Source organism: Micropterus dolomieu, linkage group LG02 (genome assembly GCF_021292245.1).
Source record: "Micropterus dolomieu isolate WLL.071019.BEF.003 ecotype Adirondacks linkage group LG02, ASM2129224v1, whole genome shotgun sequence".
NCBI classification, from domain to species: domain Eukaryota; kingdom Metazoa; phylum Chordata; class Actinopteri; order Centrarchiformes; family Centrarchidae; genus Micropterus; species Micropterus dolomieu.
The window spans coordinates 20,815,129-20,830,280 of record NC_060151.1 but is presented as its reverse complement, the minus strand read 5'-3'; the positions used below and the strand labels follow the sequence as shown (position 1 = coordinate 20,830,280).

Below are 15,152 nucleotides of genomic sequence, written 5' to 3'. Positions count from 1 at the left end.
CAGAGGGCTGACCTCTCCAGGGAGCTTGAGGAGATCAGTGAGAGGCTTGAGGAAGCTGGTGGAGCAACAGCTGCTCAGATTGAGATGAACAAGAAGCGTGAAGCTGAGTTCCAGAAGCTGCGTCGTGATCTTGAAGAGTCAACCCTGCAACATGAAGCTACCGCATCAGCTCTCCGCAAGAAGCAGGCAGACAGTGTTGCAGAGCTGGGAGAGCAGATCGACAACCTCCAGCGTGTCAAGCAGAAGCTGGAGAAGGAGAAGAGCGAGTACAAGATGGAGATTGATGACCTCTCCAGCAACATGGAGGCTGTTGCTAAAGCTAAGGTGTGTGGTTTTTTTTATAAGAGAGGGATTATCTTTCATCATGCTAAGAAATATTAACTGTAACTTGTAAATATGGCAGTAGCTTTATATTTACATCTACATCAACATACATCGTGTTTTGTTGTTTATAGGGCAACTTGGAGAAAATGTGCAGAACTCTTGAGGACCAGTTTAGTGAGCTCAAAGCCAAAAATGATGAGAACGTTCGCCAGCTGAATGACGTTAATGGACAGAAGGCCAGACTGCAGACAGAGAATGGTGAGTCATCTGTAAAGAAAAACTGGCAATGGAAACCAGTAATGATCATTTTGATAAATAGCAAATTTACATATTGTCATTCAGGTGAGTATTCCCGCCAACTTGAGGAGAAGGAAGCTCTTGTATCCCAGCTGACCAGGGGCAAGCAGGCCTTCACTCAGCAGATTGAGGAGTTTAAGAGGCACGTTGAGGAGGAAGTGAAGGTATAACAAGTTTACATGTCCTCTTATTAGGTTTTAACAGAACTGAGTCATTCTTTTTAAATGTAGTCAATAAAAAAATCATACAGTATATTCTAATAAGACTTTAAATGACTTAATGTTTCAACTTGATTGAGTACTTATTTATTATTTGTCTGCTTCACAGGTAAGTTATAAATGTTATTTCATGTTCAACAGGCCAAGAATGCCCTGGCCCATGCTGTTCAGTCAGCTCGCCATGACTGTGATCTGCTCAGAGAGCAGTTTGAGGAGGAGCAGGAGGCCAAGGCTGAGCTGCAGCGAGGAATGTCTAAGGCCAACAGTGAGGTGGCTCAGTGGAGATCCAAATATGAGACTGATGCTATCCAGCGCACTGAGGAGCTGGAGGAGTCCAAGTAAGTCACTAACCTTTCAGTGTTTTTATTAGTTTTCATTTCAATAGTTTGTTTTATCAATTAGAACATTCTTCTTCGCATCAGGAAAAAGCTTGCCCAGCGCCTGCAGGATGCTGAGGAATCCATTGAGGCTGTGAACTCAAAGTGTGCTTCTTTGGAGAAGACCAAGCAGAGACTGCAGGGTGAGGTGGAGGACCTCATGATTGATGTGGAGAGAGCTAATGGTCTGGCTGCCAACCTTGATAAGAAGCAGAGGAACTTTGATAAGGTATAAGGACATCAAGGACACAATCATTCGAGTAAAACAAAAATCAATCTTAGAAAGTAATCACTGATGTTCATCTATATAATTCTAGGTCCTGGCAGATTGGAAACAAAAGTATGAGGAAGGCCAGGCAGAGCTGGAAGGAGCCCAGAAGGAGGCTCGTTCTCTCAGCACTGAACTCTTCAAGATGAAGAACTCTTATGAGGAGGCTCTTGATCAGCTGGAGACCATGAAGAGAGAGAACAAGAACCTGCAACGTAGGTCATTCTCATTAAAATACAAATTTAACTTATGTGGGTTCTGTTCTAACCTTCACAAGTGTGGTTTATGAACCTGTATGGAGACACTCTTACCTTTTGAATATGACTTCACCCTTGGTTTGCCTACTCTGAACTTGAAGGAGAATTATTCCTTTCAATGTAGGTTGTACTGTGTATTATGTAGTACTAACTATCTTGCAGGACAGTTTGTGTAGGTCACTAAATAACTATTTTTTGTTTTTGATTGCACTTTAGAGGAGATCTCAGACCTGACAGAACAGATTGGTGAGACTGGAAAGAGTATCCACGAGCTGGAGAAATCCAAGAAAACTGTGGAGACTGAAAAGACGGAAATTCAGTCAGCACTGGAGGAAGCTGAAGTAATACATTTTCAAATTATAGAAATGTTTGAAAAGGTCCATGCCATTGTAATTCTTATTTAAGTGACTTTTCTTAAAATCTTTAAAGGGTACACTGGAGCATGAGGAGGCCAAGATTCTCCGTGTTCAGCTTGAGCTCAACCAGATCAAAGGTGAGGTTGACAGGAAGCTGGCAGAGAAGGATGAGGAGATGGAGCAAATCAAGAGGAACAGCCAGAGGGTGATTGACTCTATGCAGAGCAATCTCGACAGTGAGGTCAGGAGCAGGAATGATGCCCTGAGAGTCAAGAAGAAGATGGAAGGAGACCTGAATGAGATGGAGATTCAGCTGAGCCATGCCAACAGGCAGGCTGCTGAGGCCCAGAAACAACTGAGGAATGTCCAGGGAACGCTGAAAGTGAGGTTTATATGATCACTTACGTATAAACAAACAAGTAAATGGTACAGAAGGTTAATTGTATTTTCTGTTTTGTTTTTTGTTGCCAGGATGCCCAACTGCACCTTGATGATGCTGTCAGAGGACAGGAAGACATGAAGGAGCAGGTTGCCATGGTGGAGCGCAGAAATGGCCTGATGGTGGCTGAGATTGAGGAGCTGAGAGCCGCTCTGGAGCAGACAGAGAGAGGACGCAAAGTGGCTGAGCAGGAGCTGGTTGATGCTAGTGAGCGTGTTGGACTGCTTCACTCTCAGGTGTGTTTTTATTAATTCACAAGAATTGTATCCCATCAAAGACATGAGGCACATACCCATAAAACATTCTCTTATCTTGCTTGATATTTAGAACACCAGTCTTCTGAACACCAAGAAGAAACTGGAGGCTGACCTTGTCCAGGTTCAGGGTGAAGTGGATGATTCTGTTCAGGAAGCAAGAAATGCTGAGGAGAAAGCCAAAAAGGCTATCACTGATGTGAGTTTATGTTAATGAGTCTTCTTTTGTATCTATAATGCTACATCGCCAAATACTTGCTCACGTTTCACCATTAATGTCAACTTTTTTCCAAACTGCCCATCATTTCAGGCTGCCATGATGGCTGAGGAGCTGAAGAAGGAGCAGGACACCAGCTCTCACCTGGAGAGGATGAAGAAGAACCTGGAGGTCACAGTCAAGGACCTGCAGCATCGCCTGGATGAGGCTGAGAACCTCGCCATGAAGGGTGGCAAGAAGCAGCTCCAGAAACTGGAGTCCAGGGTATGACCTGTATATACTGTATGAGTTTTAGGATGTAAATTGCACTTTCAGTGAGTAGAATAAATTCAACTTGTCTCAGTCCTAAAGTTTTTGATGAATTATTGATCATCATGTTACAGGTCCATGAGCTGGAAGCTGAAGTTGAGGCTGAACAAAGACGTGGAGCAGATGCTGTTAAAGGAGTTCGCAAATATGAGAGGAGAGTGAAGGAGCTGACCTACCAGGTAATTTATTATTTAATTAAAAACTTACGTGAGTTCTTAATGTCTTTATTTTTTTCTCAGTGCTGTTTTGGTAACATTCATTTATCTGTGTAGACTGAGGAGGACAAGAAGAATGTGACCAGACTTCAGGATCTGGTGGACAAGCTGCAGCTCAAAGTCAAGACTTACAAGAGACAGGCTGAGGAAGCCGTGAGTCAAATGTTTTGTGATCTTGCATTTGGGAATAAATAGTGAGATAAATAATCCATACTAATATGATGCAATATTTAAAAAATTACTGTAATATACTGTAACTGCATACTATAAACCCTTCACAGGAGGAGCAGGCCAACACTCATATGTCTAGGCTCAGGAAGGTTCAGCATGAGATGGAGGAAGCTCAGGAGCGTGCTGACATCGCTGAGTCCCAGGTCAACAAGCTGAGAGTCAAGAGCCGTGATGCTGGAAAGGTAACCATTCATATGATCGTATTTTATGAAAACATTGCACTTTAGTTTAACTGGGTTGTTTAAGGTAATTCATAACCTAAATGTACTCTTTATACGATTGTTTATTTACTTTGCATAGACAATGAAATGTTGGAAGTTTATGATGAATAATTTTATTTTATTTTTTTCCCAGTCTGACACTGCTGAATAAGAGACAACAACCTGGTGACACAGCCTTTTGACAGAGTTCATAAAATATGAATTAGCTGTTTTGTATTCTTATAATGTCAATAAACTGTGTCCTCATAATACAACTCTTTTTTTATTTACTGTCTATTTTACTGGTGTCTATAAAAGTCATGCAGTGTTCATCACAGTACTTAGGTGAGGCTGCAGCCGTTAACTTGGCTGGAATGAGCGTGGTCATTTCAACAATAATTAATTCCCATTCCCATGTTAGTTATACATTCAAATAGATGTATTAACAAAAATATGTATAGCCTTTAATAAATCTCTGACCTGGGACACACTGGGCGGCCATGGCTCAGGTGGTAGAGTGGGTTAACCATTAATCGGAAGCCTGGTGGTTCAATCCCCCCTTCCTCTAGGCTGCATGTTGGCAAAATTCTGAACCCCAAGTTACCCCTGGTAGCTATAAATCCACTTTGAGTGGTTGCAAAGACTAGAAAGGTGCTATACAGAGCATTTACCTTTACATCTGAGCAATATATTTGTTAAGTTAGTCAGTAGTCTAGATGTCTATTTCTGGATGAATTATGAAAATCTGTTCTCAATGATATCATAAATTCACAATGTACCACTGACATCAATAAACGACACTGTGCAATAGTGCACAATTTAAAGTCCGCCTTGTATGTACTCAAAAACTCAAAACTCAATATATTATTCTGGATACTGCAGCTTAAGCTAAATGGCCCAATTGGCTGACTTTGAGCACTTACTCCACATCGATGTAGCATCAACAGAAAAAGCAGTGCGTGTTTAATGCAAAATTTGGACACGTTGAACAGTCTTCCCAAAATTCTCACTTGGAGCTACTATCTATAGTTCTAAAATATTAAAACTCCACTAAAAATCCACAACTATTTGAAAGTTGATATTGATAGTCCAAGCGAAGCCCTGACTAAAAACTGTTACAACCCTAAAATGTTTTACTTTTTGCACAATCAGTCCTTAAATAACTGAGTATGATTTTGTGGTACGTTACAAGAAACAGACAGACCAGTGAACGCACCACTGAAGATGTTGGTTTCAATCCACATCCAGCCCACATAAAAACATAATCGCAGGTGAGTTAATAAACATGGCGACTTTATGATAAATACTGTACATAATGCTGATGGAAAAAGTGAGCAGAGCAGAGACTCATTAAGGGAAAGAGACAGAAAGTTTTGCAGTAAGAGATCATGTGTAGTGTGTGTAACAATTAATTACTATGAATACAAATATGTTATACACTGACACCGTCCGCACTCCCCCCAGTGGCAGGTTATTATGAGAACTCATTCCGCAGAGGGTGTGTGTGACATGAGACCGTGGATTTTTGTGTTGCGGATTTGTTCTTAGTTTCAGAACTATTAGGGGAGAGCAGGGTGATTTGAGCCTGTGGGGAAGTTGAGCCACCCCTTGTTTCTGGCAACCATAGACAAAATTGGTCTGTGATAGAGAGAGGCCCATGGAATAAGTGATAGGCACATTTAAGTAAAAAAAAAACTGTTTTGCTGTTCAAAGTGATTTTTATATGTCCTGATTCTTGTGTCTGAACAATTACAGACAGGTTTGAGAAAATCTTACACATCTGTTGGTGCTGTCACACAGTGGGTGTGTCTGTTCTGCTTTGGTCATTTAGTTTTCAGTCAGTCATGTTATTTGTAGTCTTGTTAGTATCTGTCTTATAGTATGTTGAGTTTTGGGTTCTTGTTTGGATTTTCACCTGTCCTGGATTTTTTTGTTGGATTACCCTGTTTGTTTTGGACTGTGTTATTTTGGATAACCTGAACTCAGCTGCTCTTGTAAGTGTGCTCGCCTTTGTGTTTATATTAAATTATCACTGAACTGTAACTGCCAGTCTACGTGTCCTGCATTTGGGTCCTCCAACCTGCTCTGCCTCATCACCACAACTTGTGACAGGTGCTTTACGAAGTTACAATATGAGGCTAAACTGGCATGACGTTATGCTTAAACTACTGGATGACATAATTTTGTTAAAATGTCAGGGATGGGGTAATTTGAGCCAAAAGACCTGGGGGAAGTTGAGTCAGATTTCTGACTGTAATTTTACAATGCATTCTTATGCATCATCGAAATGATGTGACATTATGCATTTTAGACCAGAAACCATCATGTCATGCTTCTATAAATAGAAGACAGACAGGCTTCAATTCCTCTTGTGGATTTGGAGAGTAGTAGAAGAGGTGCAAAAATGGGAAGTCAGTTAGTTAGGTGGCAGGAGACGTGACGATCAACAGGACGGCTTTAAAGCAATACATTGATATGAAACAACCAGGAGACATAGCTGCAAAGTTTCACTAAGTGCAATTGAATGTTGGGACCTGGCGTTTGAGTTTGCATGATGAAATGACACTGATGTCCCCGAGCCCCATGTGGCTCAACTTACCCCTCATATGGTGCAAGTTGAGCCAAGAGTCCACTTTCTTTTGGAAAGCCTTATTTTGAAAACAGTTTATTTTTGATCCAAATTGATTATTCACAGTGATGCACCACATCCTAAAATATATGTACATATTTTAGTTGGAGACATTACTGTCATGCCCTCACTTTAAAGACACCAAGTAAAAACTGGCTCAACTCACCCCGTTCTCCCCTACAGCCCTACTGTCCCATCAGTTAGCTGTCATTTTACCGTCTCGGTTAACTATAGACCCAATTTAGTCCGGCTATGAGTGACCCACTTCTAGACAAAATTACCTTTGGTTACATGAAATTTTCAAAATATCTTGCAAGGTGTAGGCTGTGATATTCCAGCATGTAAGCAAAGTCAACAGTGACTACATGGTGGCATTGCTGAGCCTCCGGTGAAAGACACACATACATTAATGTTAGTTAGGCCTACTGAAAGCAGACAGGAGAGCAAACGCTGATGTATCACGTTGGCTAAATGCAGTAAATGTAACGAGCATGGATTAGTTCAACCTCAAGCTGATAAAAATATTACTGTGAAGTTGCAGTGAGAGCTTACCTGAGTTTCCAGCATGTTGTGTGAAGCTGTCTCCCTGTCTGTAGGTCTACAGTCATATTCACACTGCCTTTTTTCCTGGGAGAATTGTGCCAACATACCGGCTGCGCTGTATGAAAGGTACAGAGCCGGTGTTGATCTTAAACCGCACCTCCAGCGGCCACTGAAAACTACATATGGACCCTTTGAAGGACAGTACCCACTGCAGCCACAGCCTGTTCACCCTGCTGCCTTCTGGGAAGAGATAGAAGTTTCTGCTGCCGCACTACCAGACTGTAACGTGCGATACCTAATTCCTATACGATGCAATACCAAGTAATACCCAGGGCGGTATTGCCGGTAACAATACTAAAACTTACATATTTTATTTTTTGTAGAGAGTCAGATGTTTTGCGAAGTTTGTGGTGTTGTTTTTCACTGTCTTTGCACACACATCATACACAGCGTCATTATTACCTTCACAGCTAAAATAAATGTGACTGCTTTAGTATCAACCCGCACATCACTACCAGATTGCAGAGCAGCTTTTTCCCCCAAGCTATCAGACTTTTAAACTCAAATTCATCCTCAACACTCCTCCTTTAAGTATAGTTTATTTCTGTTTTATTGGTTTTATATTAATGTATATCAACGCTGACTCCATCATCAAGAAGGCCCAGCAGAGTATGTACTTCCTGCGCCAGCTCAGGAAGCTTAACATGCCTCAGGAGCTACTTATACACAGCCATCATTCAGTCGATCATATGCACGTCTACCACTGTCTGGTTTGGATCTGCCACCAGAAAGGATAGGAGCAGACTGCAATGGACAGTCAGGACTGCAGAAAAAAATCATCGGTGCCAACCTGCCCTTCACTGAGGAATTTCCAGACTCAGGAAACGGGCAGGAAACATCACTGCAGATTAGGGCTGCAGCTAATGATGATTTTAGTATTCGAAGCTTCGATAGATTATTTCAACGATTCATCGATGTGTCGTTTAAGAAGTACTTTTGCTTGGCGGCGGCGGCGTCCCCCCCTCACGTAACGGGATTAGCTGTGCATGTTTATAGGCGATAGATATTTATTAGTCCTTTCGGAAATTCATAGTGTGTCATACAGCAAACATCAGACCAACAACCAGACAGCTGCTTTACAAACACAAACTTCACCTGAGTGCTATACAAGTTATACTAAAGGCTTGTGCAGACTACACGACTTTCAGCGTCGGCCAATGGTCGTGCCGTTCACACAACTTGCCGTCATATGATGGCAGTCTTCAAGTCGTTGTTGCATTCACACTACGTGACTGATCTGTGACAGGGACACACACACACACACACAAGAGCTGACGGCTGTGCCACCCAACGCTGCTCTCCAAACCACGTTTTGTCAAGAAAACACACGTGAAATGTAATACAGGAAATGAGCGATCCTGCACATGAAACAGCTGTTTGTTATTATAACGAAGGATGGATTAGCACACGCAGGTAGCAGGAAACGTCTGAACTACAGAGACAGCTACAGGTGAGTTAAAAGGTGTAGCTCCCGACACCCAGTTAACTCATAACTGTGAGGTTACAACTCACAGGCCAAAAAGGCTGCAGCTAGCCGTCAACTCAACAATCAACCAATACCACCTGTTCCAGCTTCTCCCCTCTGGTAGGCATTACATTTTTATTCATTTAGCTGACGCTTTTATCCAAAGCAAATTACAATTGCTTGTCAGAGGTCACATGCCTCTGGAGCAACTAGGGGTTAAGTTGCTCGGGGACACATGGTGGATGTCTCACAGTGGGAATCAAACCCAGGTCTCCCACACCAAAGGTAAGCATCTTATCTATGCGCCATCACCACCCCACAGAGCACTGTACACCAAAACCAACAGACTCAGGAACAGTTTCTTCCCACAAGCCATCACTCTGATGAACAGCTTGTGAAATGTACAATACTGAGTCAAATTCCTCATATGTGTACACAAACCTGGCAATTAAAGCTGATTCTGATATAGGGGAGACCGGGTATGGTTGTAACACTTTTTGCCTCAGTAACTATAACTGAGGAGGCCAAGATTCTCCGTGTTCAGCTTGAGCTAGTGAGCGTGTTGGACTGCTTCACTCTCAGGTGTGTTTTTATTAATTCACAAGAATTCAATCCCATCAAACATATGAGCCACATACCTATAAAATATAATCTTTACTTTATTCAATATTTAGAACACCAGTCTTCTGAACACCAAGAAGAAACTGGAGGCTGACCTTATCCAGATTCAGGGTGAAGTGGATGATTCTGTTCAGGAAGCAAGAAATGCTGAGGAGAAAGCCAAAAAGGCTATCACTGATGTGAGTTTATATTAATGAGTCTTTGGAGTCCAGGTTATGACCTATATATACTGTATGAGTTTTAGGATGTAAATTGCCCTTTCAATGAGTAGTGTAGTGAACCAACAGTGTGGATTTGTGCATTTTATATTAAATAATTTGGAGACTCAATTCCTCTTTTCTCTCCCAGAGAGAAGGAGGAGGGGGTTTGATTACCAACCCTCTACAGACGGCTGAAGAGACCCCAAAAGAGGGGGGGTTGAAAGGTCGCTTTCCGTAAGTGCTATTCCTGGGCAGTTGATCGTAAAACTGGCCACCTTTGGCAACAGCCGAGATAAGCGTCTCGGTGCCTGAATTGTTAAAATGACAAAGAAACTAACCAGAGATTACAAACAGCCTATCAAATCTCTCCTTAAGAAAGGGCAGGAACCCCTAAACTCCCCCCCCCAAGAGAATTTACCCTTCAGACGAGATTGACTGACTGATTTAAGATAATTGAGCGATTATTAACTAATTGATCACTAGTGAATAATTGTATAATTATTAAAAATTCTACCCAGAGGTCCGGAGACTTTGGGTTAATAACAACTCCGGTGGTGCCCCGAAACGAGAGATTTATATTTTCTGAATATTAGAATTCATAATTGGGTATTAATTCTCATAAATTTATTAAAAATCATACGTGGCTTTAGACCTGCTACAGTAGAATAAATTCAACTTTTCTCAGTACTGAAGTTTTTGATGAATTATTGATCATCATGTTACAGGTCCATGAGCTGGAAGCTGAAGTTGAGGCTGAACAGAGACGTGGAGCAGATGCTGTTAAAGGAGTCCGCAAATATGAGAGGAGAGTGAAGGAGCTGACCTACCAGGTAAGTTATTATTTTATTAAAAACTACAATGAGTTCTTAACGTCTTCAGGATCTGGTGGACAAGCTGCAGCTCAAAGTCAAGACTTACAAGAGACAGGCTGAGGAAGCCGTGAGTCAAATGTTTTGTGATCTTTAGTTTGGGAATAAACCATATGATGGAATATAAAATAAAATATACTGTAATTGTATGCTCTAAACCCTTCACAGGAGGACCAGGCCAACACTCACATCTCTAGGTTCAGGAAGGTTCAGAATGAGATGGAGGAAGCTCAGGAGCGTGCTGACATCGCTGAGTCCCAGGTCAACAAGTTGAAAGCCAAGAGTCGTGACGCTGGAAAGGTCTGAAACTTGAGTTAGGTAGCTTAATGTTATGTTGGAAGTTTATGATGAATAATTAAATTTTCTTTTTTCCAGTCTGACACTGCTGAATAAGAGACAACAACCTGGTGACACAGCCTTTTTACATAAAATATGAACTTGCTGTTTTGTCTTCTAATGTCAATAAACTGTGTCCTTGTGATATTATGACTCTGTGTTATTTACTGTCTATTTTACTGGAACCTATAAAAGTCATTCAGTGCTCATCACATTACTTAGGTGAGGCTGCGTCAGTTAACTTAGCTGGAATGAGCGTGGTCATTTCAACTACAATTTAATCCCATTCTCATGTTAGTTATACATTCAAACAGATGGATAATAAAAACTGTCAACACTATTCACTAAACCATTTACAAAAATATGTATAGCCTTTAATAAATCTCTGACCTGGGATATCAACTTCATACAACAGAACAGAACTGCACGCATCTGAAGAACATATTTGTTAAGTTATTTAGTAGTCTAGATGGAACATCATATAGGATGTCTATTTCTAGATGGATTTTGAAAAGCTGTTCTCAGTGATGTCATGAATTCACAATGTTTCATTGACATTAATAAACAACACTGTACAATAGTACAAAAGTCCATCATATAAGCAAAAACTCAGTATATTATTTAGATACTCCAGCTTAAGCCTAATGGTTCAATCAGCTGACTTTGACCACGGTAGATATATCATGTACTGACCTACAAAAAAGCCTCTAGGTGCAATGCTGTAAACCCATCAATGAAGTCGGCCGTTTTGGATTTAATCTTTTCTGTACTTTAACGAACTCCTAGCACATTAATCCGATCGATTTCAAATTTTCACTGTGCAATCTAAAGGCATTGTCGATTAAAAATTGTGCTATTTGTGAGGTTTTATCAAAGGGTGTGTCCGTGGCATGGCGTTGAAAATCAATCATTCACCATGAAACAGGAAGTTGTTGTTGTAATACGATCGACTTCAAATTTTTGCTGTGCAGTCTAAAGGCATTAATGATGAACAGTTGTGCTATCTTTCAGTTTTCCTCAAAGGGTGTGTCTGTGGCGTGGCGTTCTGTATATTTGCCATGAAACAGGAAGTTGTTTCTTCACTGTACAGGCTCGATTCTGTACCAAACTTCACATGCTTGATAACGGTTCCACCATGAACATCTACATCTACATCTACATGCCAAAATTCAGTTAAGTCAGAGCACCGCGGAAGTGATGCGTGTCATGGTGCAGTTGATAGTTCCAAACAGTGAATAGCTCCAGTGCTGAACCCAGTTCATTTCAGTGTTTCTGAAGTATGCTGCCTGGTAAGTTGATGAAATTATTACATAGATGTAGATGTTAGTTAAATGCACCTACTGGCAACAGGAATTGACCCTTTGCTAAGCCATGCCCCAAATACCCAGCTGGCAAATCAGAGCGCAGTATAGGACTCCGACACTTTCATGGCTGCGCTCCATTAAATGTAATACGAAAGGAGTCTTTTTCAGGCACTTCAAGAATACACCTTTAGTAATTATTATAATCCCTACCCAGAGAGGTTGAAAGGAGAAGTACGATTTATTCACTTTCCAAAACCTAAAACAAATCCAGAAAATTGTTGGCTGTCTATTGTTTCTAATGTAATGTTAGTTAGCTAACGCTAGCTAATTTACTACTGAATGTAACGTTATATTACCCTACTGTTTTGCTTTTTATTTATTGTAATAGTGAATAGAGACCTACCCAGCTGTACAGAAACAGTGTTGATCCATAATATCGTTGTCCTCTTTCACATTAGTGAGGTAATACGGTGGTACACTTTTACTCTGTGATTGATGGGCTTTAGCTTCTGTCTTTATTTGTTTCACTTCAGTTTGAGTCAGTTTGACAGCCTGAATACAACCTTCAAATGCACAATGGAATTGCAAAACTGTCTGCTTCTCTTTTTCTAAATATTAGACAATATTTCTCCAGGGAGTGCAGTAATAGACTGTGGCAGCATCATGATAAAAGTCCTACAATTTGTCGGACTTAGCGACCGTAACTAAGGGGGGGGGGGGTCCACAATTAATGTACTTTCATGGACATGACGTTTAAGTCGTGAGGCGTCCAAAGTCCATGATAACTCAGGGCTGCGTTAACGACCTTAGGCAACTGCACCGCAGCCGCTACAAGCTCCGTCATGTGTCATGGTGCGAGGGCCCATCCAACGCTGCTTGCAGCTTTAATTAAGCTTGAGTTCTCAAACTTTTATACAAAGTATCCACATTTGTTTACTACAAATGACACCAATTCAATATCACAGACCTTGTAAGTTGATGTCAAATACACTGTTTTCCTTCATTACAAGCTACCTCACTACCAGGGTGGTTATAAGACATGCTGGGGTAAGTTGTAATAATTAGGATGGATGCCACACTATATGATATACTTCAAAAACAGGTCCATTTAAGTTAAAGAACAATGTTGCTCTCTGTTCCCATTGTGTTAGCTCAGTGTTCGCTGGAGGCTACTCTTAGCTCGACATTCGCTCGAGGCGACTTTTAGCTTGACATTCACTCAAAACAACTTGGCTAGAAAACGACTATTTGCTCAATACAACTTAACTAGAAACGACAGTAGCTTGAATAGGCTTGCTAAAAGGCAACTGCTACGTATCGCCTATGGCTCGAATGACTATAGCTCGAATCTACTGCTACTCGAAACGACTTATCTGGAAGACGACTTAACTGGAAACGACTCTTTGCTTGAAATGACGACTTAGCAAGAAAATGGCTGTTGGCTCAAAATGACTGAGCTTGAAATGACTGAGAGTTGAATGTTAGTTAAAGCCGACTGTGTGCACGAAACGACTGAGAGCCGATTGATAGCTTGAGTGATTGTGAGCCGAAACGACGGAGCTTGAAGTGACTGTGAGCTTGAGATGACAGTTAGCTGGATGTTAGCTTGAGACGACTGAGAGCCGGACATTAGCACGAAACGACTGTTAGCCAGATGTTAGGTCGAAATGACAGCTTTCATTATCGTGGACCAGATATTAGCTCGAACAACTGAGAGCTGGATGTTAGCTCGAAACGACTATTGGCATCTCAATGGCCGAAGTCCTTATGGACGCCCTCTGCTGAGGTTAGTGATAGGGTGCGGCGGGGGGCGCTCGCATCTCGGTGCCAAACCCCTACTGGATGCAGCTGCTGAGGTTGTTGGTAGGGTGCATCTCGCTGCCGAAAATCCCTACTGCAGCCAGCTGCTGTGGTTGCTTGGAGTGTAATTTCTGTGTTTGTTACTATGGTTGGTTGACGGTGGGCAGCCAGGGGTGCTGGCATCCTGGTGCCTCAACCCCTGAGATCAGCTGCTGTGGTTGCTAGAGGTATACGACTGCTCTAGTTGTTGCATCTGTCGCTTATGTCACTTGCATCTCGGTGCCAAAGCCACTGAAGCCGGCTGCTGTGGTTGGTGGAGGTAGATTTTTGGGTCGCTGGCATCCCAGTGCCAGGTTACCCTGGCTGATGTAGCTGCTGGAGCTGAATGGCATGGATGTTGATGACTTGATGTGTTTTTTCCGTATAATGTAATCTGCTGGTTGCTGTAAACACTGATGTGAGGTGGAGGCCCCGGAATTCTGTTGTTGGAATCCTGTTTGCTTTGGTACTGATATTTACTATCTTAATGGAGGAAATATGTGAACTGTCCCTTTAACAGTGCTTGACACAATGTTGCTTGGCCTCGGTTCGTATGCAGAATGCGAGAGTGAAGAAGAGGAGCTGGGACCTGTGGGTATTTATGGAAATGCTGGCGATAACGTGGTTGATGTGTGGTCCCGCTCCCACTTAATATCTTCTGATAAACCTTGACTAAAGCTGGCTACATTAAATACCACTATTGACTAGATTCATGAGAGGACAGCTAATGAGTTAAAATGTCAACAAATGCAATAATTTCATCAACTTACCAGGCAGCATACTTCAGAAACACTGAAATGAACTGGGTTCAGTGCTGGAGCTATTCACTGTTTGGAACTATCAACTGCACCATGACACGCATCACTTCCACATTTCACAGTTCCAACAGAAGTCAATGGGAGAGTTGTAAGTCTCTTATGTAATGGCTCTGGCGCCACCATCTCGTTCAAATATGGTCACGTCCAGAGCCGCTGGTTGCAAAAAATCAACATGGCGCACTCTATTGGCCAAACTCAAGGCTTCAAAACGGCAGTCCACAAACCAACGGGTGACGTCACAATGCAGACACATGCACACATAGACATCAAAAGGGGCTTCAGCACCTGCCCTTTTTCTTCTTCAAGAGAAAGTGCCCTTTTTTCTGGGATGCTTTTTTTTGTTTTTAAATAAATGAATATACAGTATATTTATTCCTGTTTGCGAACAGATTCCCTGTCAAACAAATATATTTATTGGGGGAAAAAAATCTAAATAGGCTATCAGGTCGGAAGATGAGTTCCGATGTCCTCTCTCTCTCTCTCTCTCTCTCTCTCTCTCTCTCTCT

At 41.8% G+C, this 15,152-nt stretch overlaps 2 protein-coding genes across 2 annotated transcripts in view; both read left to right on the top strand.

Moving 5' to 3' along the window:
• The window catches only part of LOC123967251 (myosin heavy chain, fast skeletal muscle-like), a 5,058-nt gene extending 826 nt beyond the window's left edge, over positions 1–4,232 (top strand). The window contains exons 2-16 of the mRNA XM_046043312.1: positions 4–324; positions 456–582; positions 667–785; positions 981–1,177; positions 1,262–1,445; positions 1,534–1,699; positions 1,958–2,082; positions 2,171–2,479; positions 2,569–2,772; positions 2,864–2,989; positions 3,101–3,271; positions 3,391–3,495; positions 3,589–3,684; positions 3,813–3,944; positions 4,117–4,232. Of these exons, the coding sequence (XP_045899268.1) occupies positions 4–324; positions 456–582; positions 667–785; positions 981–1,177; positions 1,262–1,445; positions 1,534–1,699; positions 1,958–2,082; positions 2,171–2,479; positions 2,569–2,772; positions 2,864–2,989; positions 3,101–3,271; positions 3,391–3,495; positions 3,589–3,684; positions 3,813–3,944; positions 4,117–4,134 (2,400 nt within the window). The 3' untranslated portion in view covers positions 4,135–4,232. The remainder of the gene's footprint in view (positions 1–3; positions 325–455; positions 583–666; positions 786–980; positions 1,178–1,261; positions 1,446–1,533; positions 1,700–1,957; positions 2,083–2,170; positions 2,480–2,568; positions 2,773–2,863; positions 2,990–3,100; positions 3,272–3,390; positions 3,496–3,588; positions 3,685–3,812; positions 3,945–4,116) is intronic.
• Positions 1–15,152, top strand: part of LOC123958568 (myosin heavy chain, fast skeletal muscle-like) — a 90,944-nt gene that overhangs the window by 11,845 nt on the left and 63,947 nt on the right. The window lies entirely within an intron of this gene.